The sequence below is a fragment of the Tympanuchus pallidicinctus genome, unplaced genomic scaffold, assembly GCF_026119805.1.
Source record: "Tympanuchus pallidicinctus isolate F22 unplaced genomic scaffold, pur_lepc_1.0 scaffold4, whole genome shotgun sequence".
In the NCBI taxonomy this organism is placed as follows: Eukaryota; Metazoa; Chordata; class Aves; order Galliformes; family Phasianidae; genus Tympanuchus; species Tympanuchus pallidicinctus.
In genome coordinates, this window is record NW_026294758.1 from 18,088,615 (window position 1) to 18,114,828 (window position 26,214).

At 45.6% G+C, this 26,214-nt stretch overlaps 1 protein-coding gene across 2 annotated transcripts in view; it reads right to left on the bottom strand.

Moving 5' to 3' along the window:
• The window catches only part of TRABD2A (TraB domain containing 2A), a 79,368-nt gene extending 62,892 nt beyond the window's left edge, over positions 1 to 16,476 (bottom strand). For both annotated transcript variants that reach the window (XM_052700927.1, XM_052700926.1), the window contains exons 1-2: positions 16,314 to 16,476; positions 8,055 to 8,612 (exon numbers count right to left, since the gene is read on the bottom strand). In XM_052700927.1, coding sequence (XP_052556887.1) covers positions 8,055 to 8,612; positions 16,314 to 16,415 — 660 coding nt within the window. In that variant the 5' untranslated portion in view covers positions 16,416 to 16,476. The remainder of the gene's footprint in view (positions 1 to 8,054; positions 8,613 to 16,313) is intronic.
• Positions 16,477 to 26,214: the final 9,738 nt, after the last annotated feature.

Consider the following 26,214-nt stretch of genomic DNA (forward strand, 5'->3'; position numbering starts at 1 on the left):
GGCACTCAAGGCCAGACTGGATGGGGCCCTAGGCAGCTTGAGCTTGTGGGTGGCAGCTTTGCCCGTGGCAGGGGTTTGGAACTGGGTGGGCTTTAATGTCCCTCCCAACCCAAGCCATTCCGTAACATGATTCTGTATTTCTCTATCCTTCTGAATGCAAAATAAACTGGCCAGCAAATGATTTCCCTTTTTACTCTAGCAGAAAAAAAAGATTCCTGAACTCCTTATGTAGTTAGTAAGATTTTAACTAAACTCTAGTTAGGACAACACAAACACAAAGCCTTAGCTATCTTGGTGCCTACCAGCCAGCCTACTTTCCCATCCATGATGTCTAGACAGAGGCTGCAGGTGTGTCTATACTTAAATGGAAAACAAACAAATTTAAGTCCCAGACTGCATCAGCCAATTATGTGAACAGGCTTAATTCAGTTGTTTTCATTCCAGTTCATGTGCAAAAAGCTCTGATGTTCCTATCACCTGAAGAAGAAGGGTTGTTCCTGACCCATACATTCTGAAGTTCTACTTTCGAAGCTGAAGATTCAGTCAGATTGCCACAAATGATTCTGTCCAGTTTGTTCTCTAATTCAGCAGTGAGAGCTCTTCTCTTCAGAAGCCCCTTCATCAAGCAACATCTGTGCTGGTTGCTTCAAGTCTGAATCTGAACTGCTCTTGCAGAGCTCCCACAATCCAGTCATGCACCTTTCCTTGCATCTCTTATGCTGTGCTTATGCTGTTGTCAAAAGTGATACTGAACTTCAGGAATGGAAACATTAGGAGAGCTGACCTGCTTAGCCCCTCATATTAAAGACAGATATGGTATCTATTAACTCAATGTAGCAAATAAGCCCTTTGTTTGAATTCAGAAACTAAGATTCTCTCCAATTTCTAACTTATCTATTTGGGGGTTTTGTTGTTTTTTAAAGATAAGGCCCATTTCCTTACTGGCTCCCTGTATCCTACTGGCAAACAGCAAACCAAGTACTTTCTGGAGACGCAGCCATGTAACCTGATGCTCACGTAGGATCAGAGCACTGTTTTGAGGTTCAAACACAGGTTAAAACAATTCTCTCATCAAACTGTTAAGGGTTAGGTTCTTCTACAAAAAGTGTCCTAGCCTTGCTCCATCCTTGGACGTCTTACAGGCCAGGTTGGATGGGGCCCTGGGCAGCCTAATCTAGCAAGTGGCGACTCTGCCCAAGGCAAAGGCGTTCAAACTAGGTGGTCTTTAAAGTTGCTTCCAACCCAAACTATTCCATGGTCTTGCAAAAACCAGACTGGCCAATGCCATGGTTAGAAAGTTGTGAGAGTTGGACAGAGCCTTTGTCCTACACAGACACAACAAATTCTTGTGTTCAAGCTCCATACAGTCTATGAGAAACAGCCTGGCACCACTAGAGCATGCCAAAGCACAGTTCCAACGGCATGGCACAACACAGGACAAGGCCAGCTCATTTTCTGAGCCAACAAGAAACTGATATTCATGGCATTACTGGCCAGAACCAAAAGCAAAGCTCCACAGCCCTCAGGTTGAAGCAAACATCATCCAACAAACAAGCACAGCTTTAAAGAAATGTTTGTGAGATCGGAGGGACTCATTCCAGTCAGAATATGAGGGATGGCATTTAACTGTGAAGGTCTTAGCTGCAAGAAGCTCTGATAACACTAGGAATGAATCTTGCATCCTTATAGTGTATAGCAATCAGGTAGGCACTACCCATGAAAGTAAGTGGCATGGAAGGAAAAAAAGTCTGTAACAATCCTAGGTCAGCATGAAAAAGGAAAACTAACACCAATGCCGCAGCACAGAGATCTTTCCACATTTCCAGAAGTTGTCTGAATTTGGAACGAAAGAGAGGGATTGAGGAGGCAGTAAAATCATGTGTGCACAACATGATGCACCATATAGAAGCGATACTTTTACAGCTTGGCTATATAAGCAGCTGAGTTGAGCAAGAACAAAGAGATCTGGCAGGTAAAATAAGTCACAGAACAAAAAAGAGGAAATTGGAATAATTACAGACAAAAAGCTCCATGACAGGGAGTGCTAGCTCACTCTCCACAGAGGAAGAAAGGGAAGTATCTAGCTTGGAAGTGTCTATATCTTGCACTCTGTGCAAGCCTGGGAGCTAATAAATTATCAACTGCTCCAGAAATTTACCTGCAATTACATACTCGTACCAATGAGGTCCCATCTAGTCACATAGAAAAAGGGACCTAGGTAATAACAATAAAAATAACTGCCTACAAGTGGCCTCACCTCGTCACCAGGTAACACAATAAGCTGTCAGTGCACAGCAGAACAGGAAAAAGAGCAAGTCTTGTGAAAAAAAAACATGAATATAGAGCAAGAAACTTATGACTTGGCTGAGGATATAATCTCTCTGCAACTTCACTGAAACAAAAAGCCATGCTTGCAAAGGATTGTATCATTCTTCATGGTTTTCCATCTTCGCTTTCATAGAATGACAGAATAATAGAACAGCCTGGGTTGAAAAGAACAATAATTATAATCTAGTTTCAAACCCCCTGCCAGCCTAGCCTTGAATGCCACGAAGACAGGGCATCCACAACCTCTTTGGCAACCCGTTCCACTGTGCCATCACCCTCTGTGTGAAAAACTTCCTCCTAATATCCAGCCTAAACCTCTCCTGTTTCAGTTAAAAACCACTCCCCCTTGTTTTACAACTGTCCACCCTGGTAAACAGCCATTCCTCCTCCTGTCTGTATGCTCCCTTCAAGTCCTGGAAGGCCACAAATGAGGTCTCCCCACAGCCTTCTCTTCTCCAAGCCAATCAAATCCTAATCCACTCAACAGTCCATCCTTCAAGTCCACACCTCTCCAGTTTTGAGAGAAGGATGTGGTGAGAGACCTTGTCAAAGGCCTTACGCAAGGCCAGGGAGATGACATTCAGTTTCATGAGGAGGTCCTGGACTTGTTCCACTGTTACAGTGGGATGCAATGAGCTCTGATCTCTGATGGATCAGAGGAATATTGTTGCTTTGGATTTATTTTCATCTGTTTTGTTCTGTGCAGGTCCAGATGAAAGCGCTGCAGTATTTACAGCCCTTTGCTCCGTCCAAGTGCTGTTGCAGTGCTGTGAAATACCATTTTGAAGGTTCTGTTTCGTGCAGCCTGCATATACGTGGTCCCCTCTTGGTGTGAAGGTATCATGGCACATGTTTTGCTTTCCTTTGGACGCTGTCTCTACCTAAGCAAACCCTTCTCACAGCGGACAGTCCAGCTGCAAAACCTCGGCATGTAAACTCAATCCACTGTGTCAGGCAACAGTTGAGACAGAGGACAGAGAGAAACCCATGGGCTCTGGTGATGTTTGCACTCCAGAGTGCAAACCTGAGAGCCACACTGGAGAATGTTGCTCATTCAGGATAGAGCAGTGCATAGCTGTGTCTACCTGCTCCTGAGGAACCCTTGCAGCACCGTTACCCATTGGCTCCTCCTAGAGAAGCTGTTGGAGTTTGGAGTGGAGCAGCAGGCAGTCAGATCAGAGCCTGAACGGTCACACCTAGCAGGTGGTGATATCAGCAGACCACGCCAACTGTTGCCATGGATTCTTGGAACACAACGGATGCTATAAAGCTTCAGGCCAAGGCTGCGGACTGTTGGGTGCTGTCCTGCTAAGCCTGAAGAATGCATGACTTGGTGCTCCACACTAAGAAAAAGGCAGGAAAGTCCTGCCTCAACTGGGAGCCTCCAGCAAAATGTCCAAGACTGAATGAAACAGTGAGGCTGAGGAGGAAGAGATAACTAAGCAAGAAGATGTCAAACGTGTTTGGCGAACTCCAGCAAAATGTCTAAGGCTGGATAAAACGGTGAGGATGAGGTGGAATAGAAAACTAAACCCAGAAGACAACAGCTTTCTTCTGCAAGCTCCCGCCAGATGTCCAAGGCTGAACTGAAGAGCAAGGCCGGTGAGGAAGAGAAAATAAAACTTGGGAAGGAAAGACCTCCTTTTGCAATCCTCTGCTAAATGCCACAAGATGGATAGGGACCTCACACCAGCACCCTTCGAAGGAAAACTTCCAGCTGAGGCTTGGTGGCAGACTGAATCTAATGGTGCAAAGAGATGAATTGCTGCAGCTGTTGGGACACTTCCAGCCAAGACAAAGTGGCTGTGTGTCACCTGCAGAACTTAACAGCTAGAAGGGAAATCTATAAAAGGTTGGTTCATAGTTTGTGCAGTTGTGCTGCAGAGCAATTCAGTGGTTGGAAGGTTTTTTCCAAGTGTGGGAACTTTCACAGCGCCCTTGTTGCTCCACTTCTGAAAGCTTTGCTGTATGCCATGGGCTCTCTTAAACCTCTGCTTCCTACTTTCTGATATTTCTAAGGAGTTATTGATTAGGACAAAATAGCTTATATAGTCATGTATTTGGACTTGTTAATAAACCTTAATATGTTATATTTGAACTGAAGTTCTGTGATCTTAAGTTGATGAGTTGATGTTCATCTTGTGAACAGGTACATGAAGCCAATTTGCAAAAGCAACTGAGGCATTTTGTGTCTAATATTGAGCCTAACACAGACAGGTACTGGCAGTGTAATCTATCAGTCACTGTCATCTGGAGCACGTGAAGCCTGTGGCAACTGCAAGAACAGTAACCCAGGCTATTGTCCTTCTGAGCACCCCAGGTATTTCTGAAGCCTATTAATGGCATTTTTAGGTCTTGCCAACACCAGATGGTGGCAATATAAACCTGAATATTCAAAATGACACTGGGTCAGTAAGTAGGGCTTTCTAAAATAATACCTAATTTTTGAGAGTTCATTTGGCAAAAAGAAAAAAAGAAAAAAAAATTTGAAATGATACAGGTTTCAACTTTATAAATGAATACACAGAATCACAGAATGGCCTCGGTTGAAAAGGATCACAGTGATCATCTCATTCCAACCTCCTCCTGTGTTACTGTCCACCCTGGTAAACAGCCATTCCTCCTCCTGTCTGTACGCTCCCTTCAAGTACTGGAAGGCCACAGTGAGGTCTTCCCACAGCCTTCTCTTCTCCAAGTCAAGCAAGCTCAGTTCCCTCAGCCTTTCCTCACAGCAGAGGTGCTCCAGCCCTCTGCTCTTCTTAGTGCCCTCCTCTGGACCCGCTCCAAGACCTCCACATCCTTCTTGTCCTGAGACACAGGCTTGGTTGCAGTACTGCAGATGGGGCCTCACAAGAGCCGAGTAGAGAGGGACAATCACCTCCCTCTCCCTGCTGGCCACCCCTTTTTTAATGCAGCCCAGAACAGTTGGCCTCCTGGGCTGCGAGCGAACACTGCTGGCTCATGTCTTGTCTACCAGAACCCCCAAGTCTTTCTCACTGCTCTCATGAGGTTCTTCACCCAGTCTCTATAAATACGTGGAATTGCCCTGACTCAAGTGCAGCACCCCACACTTGGCCTCATTGAACCTCATAATATCCTGATAGGCCCACCTTTCCTGCCTGTCCAGGTCCCTCTGGATGGCTTCCCTTCCCTGCGATGCATTGACTGCACAGCTCAGCTTGATGTCAAACTTGCTGAGGGTGCACTTGATGCCAACATCTATGTCACTGATGAAGATGTTGAAGAGCATCGGTCTCACTGTTACAGTGGGATGGAATGCACTGCTCTCATCCACATTTAGAGCTTCAGGGTCCTGGCAGACATGTGGAGGAGCCTGACTATCAGTGAAGACTGAGGCGAAGTACTTATTGCGCTCCTCAGCTTTTTACATGTCTGAGGAAGCCAGTTCTCCGTCCTTCTTTCTCAGAGGGCGAAAACTCTCCTTCATCTTCTTCTGCTTATTTACCCAAAGAAGCCCTTGTCATTTTTCACATCCCTTGCCAAGTTCAGCTCTATCTGCACCTTGGCTTTATTGATTTTATTTCTACACACGAGGGCAATGTTGCTTTATTCTTCCCAGGCTACACAACCCTGCTTCCACTTTCTGTACATTTCCCTGTTTTCCCTCAGTTTAAGCTGCAGGTCCTTGCTCAGCCACACTGGTCGCCTGCCTCCTTTCTTCAATTTCTGCTGCCGGGGGATGTAAAGTTCAAAAAGAGCTTTTTCCTCAAAAGAGCTTTATATGTCATCTTTGGGTGTCTGCTGCTTACTTGAAAGGCAGACAGTAGTGGTCTGATACCAGGGGTTCCCAGATAGTGGCATGAAAACAAAAGAAATCATTTTCAAAGAGCCTATTTCAAAGTCTTCATTTGATTTATATTAAACATGTAATTAACTGCTTGAACAAACTGAGAAAAAAGCTCTTTTAAATTTACAGAACTGCCAACCATAGCAGTTCACATGTCAGGTTGTGAAACAACCATGGCATTTGCTTAGAAACATAAAAAACAATAGACTGTGGTTCTCTTTTTCCTGAACATTACTTGTATGGGAAAGCTGGCAGTGAGCAGAAGGAAGTGAATTTACAGTGCATTAGCTGCTCCAGACTTGCTCCTTCTCCCTACAAATGAGCTGCTGTGTTCTAACAGCAAGCATGGGAGGAGTAGCATCTAGCATACACATCCCCAGTTACTATGGGGTAATCACAGTCTGTAATTTTCACAAAGGCTATGTTTCCTCTGCAGTTCTGGCTACCCTGTCCCCCCTCATATGGGCTCTGAAGTCTCAAAAGATGCACAGTAAATGCTGCAAGGTTAGGCAACTCTGGGTGACGCAGCTCTGCAACCCCACCCCACTTGACTTCCCAGCTGATACTTTTCTGCTAGGAAAATAGCACACCAACAGCTGTTCTTTGAAAAAAGCTGCATGAAAGCCCAAAGTAAATGTCAACAGTTGCGCAGGCTTAACCAGGCCATGATTTGCAACCTATGTTTTTCAGACTCGCTGTCACCGCCTTGTAAGGCAGAGCAGAAAGCATGTAGCCCCCTTTCCTATCATGTTAAACCACAGGGACACTGTCAGCAGAAGAAAAACACAGGCAGCAATGTTAATAAAGCCTCAGCCAGACAGGAGGTGGAGAAGATGAGACTGCCTCAGCTGAAAGCAGACAGCAAGAGCACAAGGTCTCAGAGCACAGACAAGCAAGACTGAACAGAAGCACGAAGCTGCCCAGCTCCAAATGATGGAAGTGAAGGTGACGCATTTGAAGCTTAGGATTGTGCAAGTGATGTACCCACTGCTCTCTGCACTGCTGGAACCAGAGGAGACTAGATGGGATTGCAGATATTTAACCCCAAACTGCTGTCCCTGCCCTTGCTGGACAGCACCCTGACTTCAGCTCTTCCCATCCCACAGAACCACATTCTGGGTACTTGTGGTCCCACCAGTTAGGATGGGGGCTGCAACACAAACTGTGCCCTGGCAGTTAGTCCAGACTGAAGACCTCACAAGTGACCTGAGGTTGTTTGCCTTGCCTGGTGTGGCACTGTACGTACACTGGTACTAAATTCCAGCTGGCCTGAAAGCACAGAAGAGCCTGTACTAATCCATGAAGCTCCCCAAAGAGGCTGGCAAGGGGAGAGGGACGGGGGTGTTTTTGCTGACCCTCATCGGGCTTCAAAGGAAGGAAAATAAATAAATAAAATAACTCTAATACAGAGGATGAGCCCCTATTCCTCAGGGTACTGAGAGGTCAGCTGAGCTACTTTTCCAAACAGTAGTACATCCCAGCTTCACTGACAATACCCCTCCTTCCCCCAGGTAATTACATCTTTCTCCTTACCTAGCTAATACAAAAGCAAGTTTAGACAAGGAGTCCCAACCTGCCCCTGGCGCCCACTATGAACATGCCTCGCAGGGTCAGAGAGCAGATCCAAGGGTCCAGTGTCACTTGGGGTGGAGTCAGTCCAAGGCTTTCCAGGAAAGAGGAGAGGGACCTCCTCAGGCCAGGTCAAAACAAATTGAGGAGGCAGCCTGAACTCCTACAGCTAAGCAGATTCTCCCACAGGTATACAAAGAGACAAGGGGTGCAGGCAGCAAGTGCAAGACTCCAGGTACCACACACGGACAGCACTCACTCCAGGCCAATTCCCATGCTCCTGCTTGCTACACGTCTGCCCCAGCAACCAGCCCAGTGCCCTGTGCCATCCTGCAAGCCTCTGTCCCACCTGGGAGAAGTTAAGCCCGTTCAGTGGGTGGCACTGCTCCTCCACCTTCTCCACAGCGCCTGTTTGCTTCCTAAGCCGTTCTGCTTCCTGGGCCAGATACAGATCCAGGACGGGCACTCCTCGAGACTTGATGTCTACCTCCGTCAGAGAGTTCACCATCAGCATCACCCACACTGGCCTCTTCCGCTCCCAGTTGCCAGCAATGGCATTGAAGAGGTAGTCTGCATACAGCCCCTTGCCCCGCTGGTCTGGTGTCATCCAAGATGGCATCATGAGTTTGACATATTCCAGGTGCCGCTTGAGCCGGCGGTAGATGTCACGGGGCAGCAAGTCCTGAAGGTTCTCCCCCTGTGGCAGCAGCTGGCAGCTGGTGAGAGCAGAGATGGTGTAGGGGTCGGTGAGGTCCAGCTCAAAGTACACTATGTGACTCTGCTGAAAGGCCTTCTTGGAGTTCTCTGGGATGAAATCCCAGACACGGGTGTATGGGACATGGATGGTGCCAAAGAAGTAAGATGGGGGATCTCTCTTGATGGTCCACAGAAAGGAGTTCAGTTCAGTCTGCCAGGGAAGAGGGAGATACAGCTGAGTATATGCAAACACTCACAACAGGCACTGAGTAGAAGGCTAAAGGGAAACAATTTGCCAACCCAGTAGGTCACCTGGTTCTGCAGCTTGCCAGCATGTACATTAACTAAAGAGGCTACACACACACAACAAGTCCTTCTTCAGTATCTTTCTTCTCAGGCCTTGAGGTCAAAATTCACCTTTCATTAATTAAAAGCACCTTTCCTTAATTAAAAGTGTGGCTTTGGCTTTCTCCTGAAAGACAATGTCATAGCTTCTCAAAAGAAACATCATCCCAGCTCATCTTCCCAGTATTTGCCAAAAGCAGCAACAGCACAGCCCAAGCAGGCTATGCTTCTGCAATATGTTTACCTGACTTCCATCTTTCATCAAGTCAAAAGTTGCTGTCACTTTGCTGAAATGTCAGGCTGTCAATCACCTTCACCTTGGCACCTCTTGTGTTAGCACAGCAAAGACCCTTCCCATAAGGAAGCTGCCATGAGACACAGTCAGAGGGCACCTTTATAGAACTTTCCACTGAACAAGAACTAAACAAATGATTAACACCAACTACTACATGGCAGAAATTCTTGCTGGAGCAGTTAGGACTGGAGTTTTTCAAGAATGTGGCACATGGCAGACAGACATGTAGACAAGGCTCCTCAGATCAATTCACCTTTTTTCTTATGGAGGAGAAAAACACATTCAATACCTTAGAAAAACAAGGGAAGAAACTCTGCAGGCCATATTTAGTCTGTGGTCCCAGGCAATAAAAAACCTCTTTCTTTAGATCTAGCTTATAGAAAAGTCTCCCCAAACCTCCCAGCTATCAGCAAGTCAGAATGAGACTATGTTTGTTCTGCCGCAAGATGGGCTTCACACCACCCCCAGAAACACCACAGTGTGGGGTGTCCCCCAGGACAGCAGATAGGAAAAATGGGTCCTGCCCAGATCCCAGAAGTCATTTTACGCCATCAGCAGACATGACTCCCATCACAGGTGCAGTGATCCCTACTGAGTGGACACAGTTTGTATCTCCCTGAGCAGACCAGAAGAGGTATACCGCCTCTGCATATTTAAGGAGGACAGGCTTCCAGATGAGCTCAAACATCTGGTCAGTCTTTAGCCCACATATAACTCTAACCTCAGCTCCAAGGCTAACTGTGCATGTGTGCTCATCTAAGATACCTGCCTGACTGCCAAATGCAGAACAGGCTGCTTGGAGGAATTTATTGGAAACACACTGCCTATAACTTTCTGATGCTAAAGAACAAGGGTCAGGAAGGTTAATCTTAAAAGATTGCTCTGCAATGGCTGATCCCAGACAATCTTCTTCCAGAACTCCACATTGAGTCTAAGCCATGGATCAGACAGCACTTCAGCAAAGTGCTGCTGCCAATATGGCTTGCCAGCACACTCACAAGTAAGTAAACACCAAGCAGTCTTCAGACACTGCTGTGCCACGTTAAAGGTCTGTAAGATACCTCAGAGACCTGAGTCTGGGTAACAAGATACATCTCTGCAAAGAGACCAAACAGACAGTCCTGGAACACTTTCCTAAATCACAGACCATAAAAATATTTCTGGAGACCACAGGTAGAAAAGAATGAATGATACACAGCACTAAGAGGGAAGAAGAATACAGGATAGAGTATGAATCCAACACAAACCCAGAAAGTACATGAAAAAAATGAATGCACACAGGAAAGCAAGAAGGGAAGCCAGGTCGAATTCACTCCCGCCTTTTGCAGGAGGGAAAATGGAAGGACGTATCTCTGCTGTGAGAAAAACAAGTAGATAGCAGCCAGCAGGAAGGAATGACCAGCAGTTATGTTTTTTTTTTTTTACCTACAAGCACGAAAGAAGGCAGAAGATGCACCTGGGACAGGAATGAGGTTTGTGAGGTCAACACAACTTCACGCAAGTCTGATCATGTATACGCAGCAAAAGAAATCACAAGGAACAAATGGCCACCAGCCCTCTTACATTTCAGTCCAGTTCCTGCACAGAGCCACCTAGCAGGCTCAAGCCCAAACAAAGGGTATCTGGCAGTGTCGTTTCTGCTCCAGATCACTGTATACAACCCAGCTGGAAAGGTATTTGGCACTGCACTCTCAAGTCTTTTGCTCTGCATATCACCACAGCTTTTGCTTCACATACTGCAAGCTGAGTTAATGCCACCAGTTACCAGCACTACCAATGACAGAACACACAAGCCAGACACAGAGCAAACAGGTCACACTGTAGAGTCTACAGCACAGGCATTAAAAGAAAGCAAGCTGAGACCTAGTAAAACTTATCTCTCATATTGTAGTGAGCAAGATCTTACTCAACAGAATGGCCAGGCACTCTGCATGCAGCTCCACACCAGAGGCAGCTCTATCCCAGAGTGATGGGTCTTCATCTCAACCCGTATGGGCTCACGAGCACTATGCAGAGCTAGTGCAGAGGCTGAAGGACAGCTCTATTTTCAACTTGGTGTAGCTCCTAGAGCTTACCAGATTTCAATCCAGCTTCAGAGAAAGGAAGCCTATAATCTCTCCCCAAGTCCGTAAAAGGGGAGCTCTTTAGCTACATGTTAGGTGGCCATGAGATGCAGGAGCAGTGCCAAGGCTTGCTTAGTGTTGCAGAGTATGCCATCACTGGCAGCCTCTCTTTCTCACCTCACTTTCCTGAGAGCATGCAACAGATAAAGGCTACAGTTGGTTTGTAACAGGACCCTTCCACACAGCTTTTACTTCAGAAAGGAGCATGAAACAGTGAAAGTGGTATCCTGGAGGCTGCAGAGAAAGCTGGGTTTGGCAGCTCCAGGAATTTCACTTTCACAAGCGTAACAGGAAAACAGGCAGCTTCATGTACAGACCACCATGTGTATATCTGTTTCCACTCCCAAATTTTACAGGTAGCACAGAATACTTTTTTCACTATGGCAAAAACAAGGTATAAGGGGAGAACTGGATGGCAGCCTGAGGAAGAGAGCAGTAGTCCCATGTGAGGCCTGTTGATTCACTGCTCCACTGAGATTTCAGGCAATATCAAATGAGCCACAGCACATGCCCTCTGCCACAACACATCTCCACTAGGACTGAGTTTAATCTCTGCTAGGGAGCCCCACATCCAATTATTTCTGGATGTTCAGCATGATGAGCATCTTCCCAGGGGAACAAGATCAGACAGTGAACAGATTCAGGGTTCCAGCCAAGCAAAAAGTTTGAACACACATACACACATGCAAAAAAATAAAAAAAAATAAAAAAATAAAAGCAAAAGCTTTTCTTCAGTTAGCTCAGTTCTTACAACTGAAAGCACAAGAAGTACTATGAGGTGGTGGAAACAGTGGATGGAAAGGGAAAGGAAATGCTCAAACTAACACTGGACCTACAGAAACATAGACCTATGGACGCAAAGCCCTATGGAATTCACTCCCTGCTATGAGATGGGGAAAGCCATGCTGCCCCATCTCACCATGACTATTCAAGCACCCACTCTGAGCTGCAATGGGGTGCACCTAAGGACAGATAATGGTTCCACAAATAAAAGGACAAAAGCATTAGGAATTGCAGAAAACCAGGGAAAAGTATAGCGGACATGAAGGGTTTTCCTCAGTGGCTCAGGAAGGGTTTGGAAAAGAATAAAAAAGCTTGAGGAATGGGAGACTGTAGTGAAGTGTTAAGGAATGATAGCTGAACCCCAAGCATCCAGCCCAATATACCAGCATCCTTCCTGAAACAGGAAGCTGTTTGTCCACTGGTGGCCTTGGAAACTCCCATTATCTCCTGCCTCCTTCTTTCTGCTTCAGCAGAACAGAAGCTCAGACTGAGAGGTATTTTCTTTATTTTTCCAATAAGTTTCTTCCTCCTCCTTTCAGAGAAAATTCTTTACAGTGAGAGTGGTGAGGTGCTGGAACAGGCTGCCCAGAGAGATTGTGGATGCCCTATCCCTAGAGGTGTTCAAGACCAGGTTGGGATGGGGTCCTGGGCAATCTGATCTAGTATTAAATCAGGAGGTTGGTGGCCCTGCAAGTGGCAGGGGGTTGGAGATTCATGATCCTTGAGGTCCCTTCCAACCCGGGCCATTCTGTGATTCTGTGAAAAGAAAAAAGAAGAAAAAAAACAAACTTCCAATACAGCTCATTTTAACAACCTTCAGTAGCTTGCTTTTCCAGCAGCATTTCTAGGACTACCAAGGAAAGTAGTCTTCAGGTATACAAATTGCTAATGCAGAAATCTCTTCAGGTGAGGCAACAATAATTCTTCTGAGAGAGAAGTGCCAAATAGGATCTGTTATTCTTCTTCTGACAAAAGAGCTCAAAGTGGGGTAAATGACATACTGACTGTCAAAAACAACAGTAAACATCCAGGAAATAACACAAAGAAAAACATGAGAAACAAAAAATGCCTCTAGTGACAGTACTCTGAAAAAGTACTCCAGAAAAGGAGCAACAGTATGATGGGAATTTTAAAAATGAAACTTTTAAGAGGAACAGGTTGTGAAGATCCAGGGAACAGAGGATCTGAAGGGAAGGACAGCTGCAGTCTGAAGAGTGAGGAACTGGATGCAAACTTCTGACACAAGGAAGCCTGCCTCAGGTCTGCCCAGATGACTGAGCAAGTTGCATTACTGCTGCTTCCTTCTACCTTTTGATCCTTGTTTATGCTGACTACAAGTTTTTCACCACAAAGTACATCACTTGCTGTGCAGGCAGCTGCCCTCTGGTGCTTCAGAGTCCTCTGGAACGCCAAACCCTCATAATCATCCCAACATCTAAGTCTTCCAAACAGCAGACCAGAACTGCACTGTTTCTCAATCCAAAAAATGCTCTTACATGTTTCTTGCAACAAAAGCCAGAGCATGTGGCATGCAGTGTTTTACCCAGGCAGGCAGCCTGTAGCCCTCCCTATATGGCTTTCTCCCTCTTTATTATCTACTTTGGTGTTGTGTCTTGTCATACCCATTTATACCTAATTGAGGCAAAGATTGCGCCTTTAATCACCACACAAAGTGCCCCATGCAGCAACAGTAATGCACCAACAAATGTAAGGCACATTTTTAAGCTCTCTTAAGCTTTTGCCCATTTACATTAGTGACACTAAAACTCAGCTAAGACTGTAAGCAGAACTCACCGAGGGATAAACACTACGCTGGCTACTATTACAACTATTAAAGGAACACAATTTAGTCTCCATTTGACAGAAGTGAAAAATCAAAAATTTAAAGGAAAAAAAAAGAATTTTTACCTAAAAAGTCAAGGATTTGCAGCAGACATTACTTGCTCTATCAAAGTAAATTCACAGGTGACTCCAAAAGTAATGCCTCCTATTTATTTCCATTGAAACTACAACGAGGAGCATAGCAACGCTATTCATTAAAGCAAATTCTCAGCTACAAAACACTGATTTTCACTACAGTCACCACCATGTGCTGTGCATTTTCATCAGTGGTGAACAAGAACCTGCATGCCATGCTCAAAAACATCTGCACCAGCAGAGGTGACTCACTGAAGCTATTGCCATTGCTGAAACACACCACCCACTGCCTCACAGTGCTCACATTCACTGTCTGGTCTCCAGAAATGTTCAGCAAGCACCAGTGAATGTCAGTGGGTGCTACTTTTTCCGTATGGAGGAAATTCAGTGCCACACTTTTTGCTTCATGGGCACTTCCAACTCAGACACCATTCTGTCTGACTGCTCTTCTGCTGCCATCCATCACACGACAACGCGTAATGGAATATTGGTGGGAAGGTTCAATCGCTACAGCCATAGCACCAACATCCACTGCTGAAGGTGCGGGCTGACACCACAAATTAGGAGACATTACTTAGGAGATATAAGATAGATGTAAGAGAGAAAAGCAGATTTAAATTGGTTGACTCCCTAACAGGAACAACATAATGAAGTATTAACTAGCTACAACCACTGGCATGCTGCTGTGGATTCTGGCTTGAAATTTACCAATGTTCTCTGATGTTAAGCAAAAAAGAAAGTACTACCAGATTCCAACATTCTTAATTGTTTTAGAGTCTTTCTCTTTTGCTGTGAAAAAAGAACGATGAGACTCATTACTGACTGCAGCTTTAACTGTAAGATGGAGCACTTCACTTTCAGTTTTTCCACTAACTCTCATAAATCCTATAGAACCAAATCATAGAATCACAGAATGGTGTGGATTGGAAAGGACCTCAAGGCCCATCCGGTTCCACCTCACTGCCATGGGCAGGGCAGCAATGTAGGCAGACAGACCATTCCACTGGCAGTGCCTTAAGCACTGGGTTACAGGATGTGCCACAGCTCACTGGCAGTGGGGCCCCGTACCAACAGCTGGAGGCACAAGGCCCTGAGGCCTTGGTTCTGGTGCATGGGGAGAGGAAGAGCAGGTCGTGAGGCATCCCAGGCCTTCTTGTTAGTACCAAGCCTTCTTGCTGCTCCCATACTGCAAACGAGACTCTGCTACCTCCCTTGTGTAGCACCGCTGCACTTCCTTCCAAGGGCTTCTGACTCCCTTTGTGGCCATGGTGGTGGGGCTCACCTTACCTCAGCCATAAAAACATAAAGTGATCCAAGGGATGGAACAGTTGCCCTGTGAGCAATGGCTGAGAGAGCTGGGACTGTTCAGCCTGAAGAAGAGACGACTCTGGCAAGACCCAGTAGCAGCGTTTCAGTATCTAAAGGGGGGCTATAAGAAGGAAGGGGACAGACTCTTTAGCAGGGTCTGCTGTGACAGGACAGAAAATGGTTTCAAATTCAGTGAGGGGAGATTTAGATTGGATATAAGGAATAAGTTTTTCTATGAAAAGAGTGGTGAGGCGCTGGTACAGGTTGCCCAGAGAGCTGGTAGCTGCCTTGTCCCTGGAGATACTCAAGGTCAGGCTGGATGCGCTCTGAGCACTCAATCCGACTGTCGGTGTCCTTGCTCACTGCAGTGGAGTTGGATCAGACAGCCTTTAAGAAGCCCTTGCCACTCAAATGCTTCTATAGCAAGTAGTGCAATACACGCCGCCCTCACCTCTGGTGACAGGCTGCTTCCATGTCCATTGCCTACAGACAGCAGGGATGTTCTATCACACCTAGTAACACACAGCAAGCTCAGGATGACTTTTCTTATATGGTTCTTTGTGCTTTTACCTCAGAAGCTTCACCAAGAACTGCTTTTTCCTTATGTCTGACTTCTAACGGACATGACAATCTGCCCACGGGCTTCACATCGGCCTAAGAATCACGAGCAGCAGGCAGCCCTCGGCTGCACTTCTCCCCCCCTGGGCTGGGCAGTCCGTGCAGCTCACAGCACGCAGACCGGTGGAGTGAGAGCACAAACAACACCCCACACAACCCGTCACCGCATTTCTGCTGAAAGGCCACTGGCACTGCTGTTCCGAACCTGTCCCACCACGCCCGGATGAAGCAGGAAAGCCAACCGGCCGTCCCCACGAGGAGCACGCTGCTCCCGGACCTTCCTTCTACAGCAGCACCGTCGGCCTGGGGGCGGCTCCTCGCAGGGAGCGGATTCAGGTGCACGCGCAGCCGCCGACAGTCCCCCATCGCACCCTCTGCCAAAGCGCGGCGGTGCTTGGACTCGCGGGCGCGGAACCCCAGGGCCCCGCCGCTCCCTCGCTGCCCGTCCGCAGCTGAGCCGTCCCCACCCTGAGCTGCCCCTGGGAGAAGGAGGGCCCCCGCCACCTCCGCGCTCGCCGCTTACCTTTCCGCGCAGCGGGCAGGCGCCGGCGGGGCCGCGACTCTGCCGCGCTCTGGCCAGCAGGAGGAGGCTCTGCAGCAGGCAGACCCAGCCGGGGTGCACCATCCCTGCTCGATCCCGGAGTTGGCACAATTTGGGGACGGCGTTCCTTTTTTTTTTTTTTTTCCCCCTTCCCTCCTCTCTCCTTCTGTTTCCACTCCCCTTCTACCCCCCCCCCCCCCCCTTTTTTTTTTCCTCTTTTTTCTCTTTATAAATACCCGACTCTTCTGCTATTTTTCTTCTCGCGTATTACTATTATTATTTTTCAACTTCTTTTACCCAGGCGGCTCAGTCCCATAGCCCTCGCGGGAGCGGCCCCATCCTCTGGCCAAGCCCTCCAGTTACTCCCTCTTCCTCTTAAAGGGTCCCGTGCCGGGCGGGGGGTCGCGGGGGGAGGAAGGGGAGGGCGCGGGGCCCGCCGCACCGGAGGCGGGCGATGCGGTGGCGGCGGCGGAGGGGGAGGTTGGAGATCGGAGATCCCTCGGCCCCGCTCCCCGCCGTCCGCATCGCCGCGCTGTCCCGGCCCGGCCCCGCGGGCTGGGGCAGCTGCGCCCCCGCCCGGAGCAGACGCCGCGCCCCCGGCCCGGCCCTGTCTGCCCCCTACCCTCCTGTCTGCCGCCCTTCCCGAAGAGAGGAATCGAAGTTGTGATCCTTCCCAAGCCTCTTTATTGCCCGTCCTGCTTCGGACCGACTGTAGCACGCGGGGGAGCCTCTGACTCGTTTCAGCATGGCTGTGTCGTCGTGCAGTTTGTCCACTGAAAACGTGTCCAGTGCGCTTTGCACAAGTGGTGTGGTTTGATAAAGACAGATAGGTGCTGAAGGGCATACCGCCGTCTCTACTTGTAGAACTCACCAGTATTTTCTGAGGAAACTGATACCTAATCCTTGAAAAAGTACATATTGCTGACGATCAAATCTGATACCTGCCAGGACCGTTGGTTTTTGTTTTGTTTTTGTCATGTGTGAATTATAATAGTGAACTTTCTTACCGTTTCAATTTATTTATGGCAGCGTCTTTCTAATCGTTTTAGTATAATTACTAAATAATTAGGCTTTAGCACTTTCAGGTCTTCTCCCTCCACTGCCCACCGAGGTGAACCAAGGTGTTGCACAGAGCTTTTCCTCTTTTATCACCCACGGTTATTTTAATTAAATACCACAGGCCAGGCAGAGAGCACAGCGCTAGCTAACTGTGTCAGGCTGTGTGCAGACTTAGGCAGTCACTGTGCCTTCAGCTTTATTTCATTCAGCATCTTTTTCAATCCCAGAGATCCAGATCTCTGATCCAGGGTTCGGAATCAATGATAAACTTCCCACCAACTCCTAGAGAGCAGAGATCTCTGTCTTTGCCTTCATTTGTACAGACTGGTTTCGCAGTACAAAGCAGTGTCCCCCACGACAAGATTTTTTTGGCAAGAGCCAAAATCCTTTGCTTTGTGTTGTTTTGCCTTTTGTGTTCATTACTATGTTTTGGGCTTGGAAGAGGAGAACGATACCAATTGTATATTAAATGTATATTAAATCTTCTTTCCTTAGGTCCTGCTGACCATTTAGGACAAAAAAATAAGCATTATCTGGCAAAGAATTTGGCATTTATGCAATATACTGTAGCTATAATCTCCACTACTTTATTATTCAATTTTTACAGGGAGGGAAAGTGCTACCTGCCATCTGTCAGCCTGCCAGAAATTCCTGTGCCTATCAGAGCAAGAGCTGAGGATGTGACATCTTTCTCCACTGCCTTCTCAAAATATCCCTGATTCAACACAGGAGGCATCAAAGTGAGTTGCCCTCCAGTAAAGCAGTTTTCCAAACAAGTGTCACCCTTAGCAGACAGGTGTAAAACACATCAACAACATGTATCTGCCACAGAGTGCAGTAAGTGCGACCCATGTTTGGTTGTACGCCTTCCTGGGTTTGGAAGCCAGACTGCATTCACTCTTAGAGTGCCCAGCTTGAGCTGTAGAGAATAAGAATAAATCTTCCATGGCACAGAGATGTCCTGTCAAGCTGATTAGGTACCTTCTGTGTGACTATTTTCAGTTTCTTTCAGCTCTGAAATGGAAAATAAGTAGCAACACTTTCTGAAATACACAGCTTGTATGCATTTAGACAATGCAGATTAAGGTGCTGCTCAGCTGTATTTCTGAACTGGTGGGAAGTGCTTTATCTGAGGTGAATTGCTGATGGAAAATAGCAGAAGAAGAAGGGCAAAGGGAGACTTTCGTAGAGACTTTCAAAGTAATTTATACTTTCAATGGAACATTTCAGTAGAAAGCCACATCCCAGACCTATTAATAGAGACCTAAGAGATAAAATTAGCATTTTAATTTAATAATGTTCTGTCTGTAGCTTTGCTAGGTTTACCCCATCCCTTGCAAAATGACTTCAACAGAATTTCAGCGTGTGCTTGATGTTAAGGACACGCTTTTGTACTTTGCACAGAAGGGGTAAACCAAAGCATTATCCTGAATTAGGGCCTTAAGACCCCAGGGCCAAGTAGTGAACTGGGCCGTACTCAGAATTAGCACATTTTTGTCTGTTTCATAAAACCACTGACGTTTAACCGGAATCAGTTTCCCAGGCCATAGGAGCAGCTGTATGCAGATGGCTGAGAGGACATCAGAGGTGAGAGACTCCTAGAGTGGCCCTGCTGACAGCAGGTCTGTAGAGGACAGCCCAGAGCTCTTGCATCCACATGCGTGTGCAGCACTGCATGAGTGCAAGGATGGGCGCTTCTGAACGGCTTCTAGAGCTTGTGTGTGTGCTTTTGCTACCTAGTACTAACCAGCAATGTGAAAGAGAGCCACTTTGTGCAGCCAAACATAGCCGATCTTGAGCAAAAGAAGCCACTTAAGAGATTTGCACAGATTTTGGGGCACAGTATGTTCCAACCCTGTTAACAGGCTGGTCAGCTATGATTCACCCTCTGACTAGCAGAGTTGGAGTGAGTTTAGATTCAGCATGCATTTTAAACACCACGTAAGATAGTTAGGATTTCTCACTATTTACATTATAAACAGATATCATAAAGCAGAAAACAAAGGAGGCAAAGGAGCTTTGTTCATTGATTTGAGGAAAAAGTAGACTATCTGCGTTTGAGAGAAGGTTTGCTTAGAGGTATTGATGTCTGCATCAGAGATTCAGAAACACAGATCCCCAGTTACGCCTCGAGATAAAACAGGTTAGTGAACTTTGTAATACATAACTATGAAAAAGTTACATCAGGTGGAAGGGGGATATGGGGAATATATTAGAGTTAAGTGGTTGCACAAAATTATCAGGCATAGTCAACCAGAAGCAAAAATAAAGAGTAGAGAGTAGAATTCTTTTCTCTAAACACATCTTAATAAAAGAAAGGTCAGTTTGAATGGAGAGAGAAAGCTAAAAAAAGAAATGAATTTCTTGGGCAGGAGATAAAGAGAATGTACATGCTGAATTGCAATAGGCCTCAGCCTTTCAGAAATACAGCAGAGGGTCATTTGAAGCCAAGCTAGAAAGAGTTAAAGGACAGTTTGTAAATCCCTTTCCCTAATTTGAAAGTATTTTTATAAGCATGCAATCACAGAATTATCTATTTAGAAGACAAGAATAAGGAACTGTTTAAAAGATGAGAATAAGATGTTAACAGAATAGCATGAACATAATTATTCAGATATTAATTCATAACATTAGGAGGAAAAAATAAAAAGATTGTAAAAAAGAAAGCATCATCTAATGAAACACAGTAAGTAGAAAACCCATATTTAATGCAAATAGAAAATACTGTGTTTATGGAGCACTTCAGAGGGGTGACAGAATCACGTTGTCATCATATGGTAGCTTGGAAAGCAGAAGCAGAGAGCACACCTCAGTGGTAAAGTTCAAATTGTCTGAGTGAATTTGACTGATTTCCTGTCACCAGAAGGAATGTCTCATCCTGATCAGTCCATCACTCACCCATTTAACTGGTGGTTTGGCGCTTGCACCATGCCTGTATCATGAAATTGAGCCCAGAAGAGAGAAGTGCCAGAAATGGCTGTTAGACTGGAAAGGGAAATGCAGTCCCCGAAGGGTAATTTGTCTCTCTGCCTGGGAACCACAGCCCTGTGCATGGCCATCAGCCCTGCTAGCTGAAAAACATCTGATGTGGCAATGAAAAGGATGGGTGCTGCAGTCTGTCAGATCTTTTCCCCTTCTCAAGTCCTTCACTGGGTTAGACGGAAAATGCAGGAGCAGTCAGCCCTGGAAACTCCAGGTGGATCTCAGTGGTATGTACATAGCCATCCATCCAGGAAGCACTGGGAAGTCTGATCCTCCCAGGGGGGATCCACAGTTTGCAAAACGTTCCATTTACATAGATAGATGCCCGATGTCTTCCAGGAAATATGAGGGGAAATTGCCTGCAGAACATCTGAAGAAGATCTAAAATGAGTAGAAACTTGTTGAATTCAGCTTATCTGCTAAATTAGCATGATATTTTTTTCCAGGATGTCTTAGGGGGACAAAAGATATCTTATTTTTTTTGTGACTGTAATTAACAATTTCTGCAAAGAAAAGATAAATTATCTGAGCAAAAACATTTTTTGTCTTCATTTTCTATTTGGCTCTGAAAAATGTTAGCAAAGCTTTCAGGATGGAAGACATTGTGTGGGCAAGGCTCTAATTAGTTACAAAATGTAATTGTAGCATTGTATGATGTAGCTTTTTATTTTTTATTATTTTTACTTTTTGGGTGGAAGCAGATAAATATGTAGCTAATATCTTCCTGCAGTTAATAAGCCAAAAACAGACTTGCAGAGAACATGATGGAAGTGAAGCTTCAGCACAAGAGAAACCACATGAGTCACTGAATCCTTAAGATTGGAAAAGTTCTCTAAGATCATCATGTCTCAGCATAAGCCTGTCCCTACCGTGCCCATCAAACCACATCCTTCAGTGCCACATCCACACAGTTCTTGAACACCTCCATGGACAGTGATCCACCACCTCCCTGGTTCAAGCAGCTGTTGACTAGCACTTATATACTTTTCCACCACACGTCTTGCCAGCCACTGTACCCCAAGCCTGTCGCATTGCATGGGATCATTGTGATCAAAGTGCAAAACTTGATCTTGTTGAAGCTCATACACTTGACCTCAGCCCAGCAATCCCACCTATCCTGATCCTCCTGTAGAGCCTTCCTACCCTCAGGCAGATAAACGCTTCCCATATTGGCGTCATCTGTAAACTAACTGAGGGTGCACTCAGTACCCTAGTTCAGATGGTCAGTGAAGATACTAAACAGGGCTGGCCGCAGTACTGACCCCTGTGGAACCCACCTGTGGCCAGTTGCCAGCTGAATTTAACATGAATTTGTTGCCAGCTTCAGTGGGGCTGAGATTTTTCTTGCAGTGGTGGTGGTAAGGTCAGGCAATCTGTACTGTCAGTGAATTCCCCTGTATGAGCTAAGTCAGTCAGGCCTGACTTCTGAGAAGCAATTGAATGTGTCCTTCTTGTGGCCATTTACTTGCAAGTCAGTAAGCTACCAGTGATTCTCTTGGTTTATTTGCTTTACAGTCTTGCACAACAAATGGTGATCCCTGTTTCAGGGCACTGAAAGCTCAGATCCTGCAAAGAATTATATAGACAGTTTTCTTCACATGCTGCAAAACGTCCCAGGAAGATAAAAGAAGCAAGATAGTGAAAATGTTTCATGCAGTTTGGGGTAGCCTTGATCTTTCTCAGGAGATCACATAACTGGATATGAGCCCGTCAGTGATTATCCTCTATGCAATTGTGAATATATTTATTTTTGACAACTCATCAATGCAGCAGTGCTGAAACTAAATTTCAAATCCGGCTTTATTTACTTTGGTAATTTTTTTAAGTCAGAACTTGAGTTAGTTTCAACCATCTGGGAACTTCAGTTTCTCATCAGTGAAAAAAAAAACAAAAAAACCCAACAACACAAAAAACAACGAACAAGTTAATACTTCTTCTTTCTCTAAGAAACAGAACAACTCTGTCCTGACATGCAGGGTATGCAATTTTTAATTCTGAATTTATGTACTGAAATATCATTGAAGGGTGAGGGAGGTAACAATTGCCCTTCAGTCATGGCACCTGTTTGTGGTGTTTTTTTTGTGTTGTTTTTTTTTTTGAGGAGCTGAGAGTGCCCAGCCCTTGTCAGGGAGGGTGACAAATTCTGCAGGGTCTGCTGTGTAACATTCTGAGTCTGGATCTGAATTTGCACTCTCTCCTCTGGTAGCCCTGTCCAAAACTTTATTGATCTCTGAATCCTGAGTTGAAGATGTGCTCAAACGGAGTTCCAGTTATCTCTCCTGTGACTACCATAATGACAGTTTTTATTCATCACTGTGGTGTCTTTCAAGGTAATGAGTTGCCAGGAACAAGAAAGTAGCAGCAGTATGTAGAAACTCCAGTGAGGCTCTTGAATGCACACTTAATATGAAGGAGATAGATGGTACCATAGCTGAATTACATCTCCATTTCAAGGCCGAATCAAACATGCTGTTGTGCAGAACGCAATCCAAAACAAGAGCAATCAAACGTAGCTGGAGCCACCATTGCTATGTGGGGCTAACACTGGATACATATAAAATCATTGAGGAGAGATGATGTTGGATGAACAGTTCTCCAAGTATCCTTCCCCATGATGAAACCAATGGTACCAAGCCATCTGTATAAAGCCATTCTCAGGCCAACCCATTCTTCTTTGGCCCCTAGGTCCATCCTCTAAAGCTACTCCACCACGTTTCTATCACAGTCAGGAGCATCAGTTTTATACTGAGAAGGCTTCCTTTACCATGTAATTGCATTCTTTTCATAAATTAGTCAACATCTCCACTTAAGAAAATCACTTTTTAAAAAGCACCGTACTTAAAGGGTAGGCATTTAGTGGGGCATGACAGTAGGGCCATAGAGGGTGAGTATGGTGCCTCAGGATGAGATAAGGGAAAATGCCACTGCTCGGTTTTCGATGGTGACTTCCAGGTTTTTCAGGATAGAAAAAGGGTGACTTAGTCCCCTGGCATCTCCAATGATGAATTTGTATCTGAGGTGGTGATGTCAGAAACACAGAGGCTGATTTGAGAGGTAGCAGTTCCCAACCTGTGCTAAAAAACAAAACAAAACAAAAAAAAACATCCTGCAAGGAAGTTCCCTATTAAAAAACATCCTGCAAGGAAACTCATCACACAGCCAGCATGTTTGTGGCCATGGCTGTGAAAGGGCAACACCTCCTCACTGCTTGCTCTTCCTGTGTTGGCACAGAAAGCTTCCGGCTAGGTCTGAAAATGGCCCACAAGCTGTAACCCTAAACGCAGGGATGAGATTGCACTTCCACATGCATGTGCCCCTGGGTGCCCATAAATTACACAGCTCCTCTCAATGGAGCTGAGAGGGCTGGCTATCTGTGTTCTCTTCAGAGCCCAGGCCAGTGTTGATTCAACATATTTGCTTTGAAGTTTTCTTTCCCAGCTTTTATGTGAGATGGCAGCAGTGCAGGTATGAAAGTCACTGGAGTACCTTTCCTAAGCAAACAAGGCTTTTAATCCTTGGCAAAACCCCAGAGAGGGAAACTGGATGGTTTACACTGCTTACTGAGATTCTCTCCATGACTCCAGGAGACGCAATTATATTTTGTGACTTCCTGCCCTAAGTACAGGTCAAGCTCTCACGGCTTTAGTGCACCCTCCTTGCGCCTCAGTCCCTACCCATAAGCCAGTTTTGTGCTGGACTCCACATATTAATGAGTCTGCCCTCTCTGACCCTCTGCATGGAACTTTGCAATATAGAGATGGTGACTTAACGTGGGTTGGCACCCTGTTTGCTAACCATAAGACAGTACCTCCATACCCAGAGCAGGCTTTATTCTCCAGAAGGGTTGAAATTCATCTGTCTTCACACACTGTGACACATTTAAGGGCCAGGTTGCATATCTGTGTCCATATGGCATTGTGCTGAAGCACCTATGCTGCTTCTAATCCTGCATCTGTTATTTGTGTTCTCTTTTGATGTTCAGGGTCATGGAGCCAAGCTGAGTAAGGATGAGGTGACCACAAGGTAAAGCACTGTACTGGGTTTAACCCAGCAAGAAGCTCAGCACCACAAAGCCCTAGGCTTACTCCCATAGGATGGGGGAGAGCATTAGGAAAAAATAAAGTAGAACTCATGAGTTGAGATTAAGACTATTAATACATAAAAGGAAGAGAGAGAAATAAGAGTAATGAAAACTACGCTTAAATATATATGTGTGTGTATGTATACCATACAAATGAAATGGTGCACAAGCAATTATTCATCACCTGTCAACCAATGTCCAGCCAGTCCTCAAGCAACAGCTGTCAATCCAGCCAAATCCCCACTGCTTTTCAAGCTTTTTTTTGCGTGGTGTCATATAGTATGGAACATCCCTTTGGTCAGTTTGGGTCAGCTGTCCTGGTTCTGCTCTCTCCCAGCTCCTTGTGCCCTCAATCCCCTCACTAGCAGGGCAGTACAAGAAACTGAGAAACTGAAATATTCTTTGCTCTATGCAGCACTGCTCAGCAACAACTAAAATATCAGTGTGTTACCAACGTTGTTTTCCTCCTAAAGCCAAAACTTACCACCTGACACTATGAAGAAAATCGATTCTGTCCAGATAAAACCAGGACACTGCAATCAAGAAATGCTGGTATATTTATGGCAACCGTCACTATGCTATTGGAGAAGGCAGAAAAGAAATTTTGGACTCAGACTTGCTTACGTTAGGTGCCATGGAGACAACATCCCTCAAAACTGGGGGGAGAGAGATGGTAGTGTTTCCTTGGAGATTTAGGACTGGATCCAAGATCTGTGCCTGTATATACAATAAATAGCTGTTTCTACAGTAAACTCACTGAGATATTATCAAGAGACAGAATGTTCCATTTACAGCCAATAAGTAAGGAATATAAGAAAATTTCTGCTCTAATTTCACATTGTGCTTCAGTAAACAAGCCATGTTACCCAGTTAGCCAGCTCAAAAGTCTCTGCACCCAAACATTTGCTTTTTAAATCTAGCTGAGTCACTGGATGAGATGAAATGGATCATCCCTCCTGCAAATATTGCGCCTGTAATCAACATTACTGAATTAGTGCCTGATCCAATTCTGTATTGAAATCTTTTCCCAAGGCAGACCAGCTTAGCTTACATTGTCCTTTAAAAGTCATTACACAAAGTCACAAGTGCAACTCATTCTTAAAATACTGGTTTTTATTCTCTTAAATCAGGACTACATCCAGAAAAATAAATCAGTTTAGTCTGACCTGAACACCCTTTGGTTCCTTCATACAAAAATTCCCACTTCTTATTCAATATTCTGGTTGTATTATGCCTCTTTTGTCAGCTGAATTAGATCCTACCTTTAAGGGCTTATCACAGCTCTGCCCTGCAGGAAGAAAGGCTGATGCTATTGGAAATCCAACGGCAACTACACTTGCTCAGCTACTCATGGCACACTGCCCACTGGAGTAGTGGAAAGGAGGTGGTTCCTTGCATGTCTCTGGTTTTACTGATTTTTTCACAAGGGTTCTGATGCAAACTGTCGCCTTCAAAGTCCTTGAGGATAGACAGATACTCTTCTCTGCCTACCACCTCCCTCTCTGTGATGACTTCTCCAAAATAAGAGTTGTGCATTTTTGGATGCCTTGAGCGCTCCTTCACTCAGTTCAGATATTGTGCAGAGCTCCTTGCACCCTGCATGGTCACTTTCTCTGAACTGGAGTTCACTGCTGAGCCCTTTACCATCCCTCATTAAATTCAGAGAACTTACACTCTCCTCAAAGCAAAACCACTTCTTATTCCCCCAGAGACTGTCTGAAACTTTCACCTGGATGAGAAAAATCTTGCCCTTAACCTAAG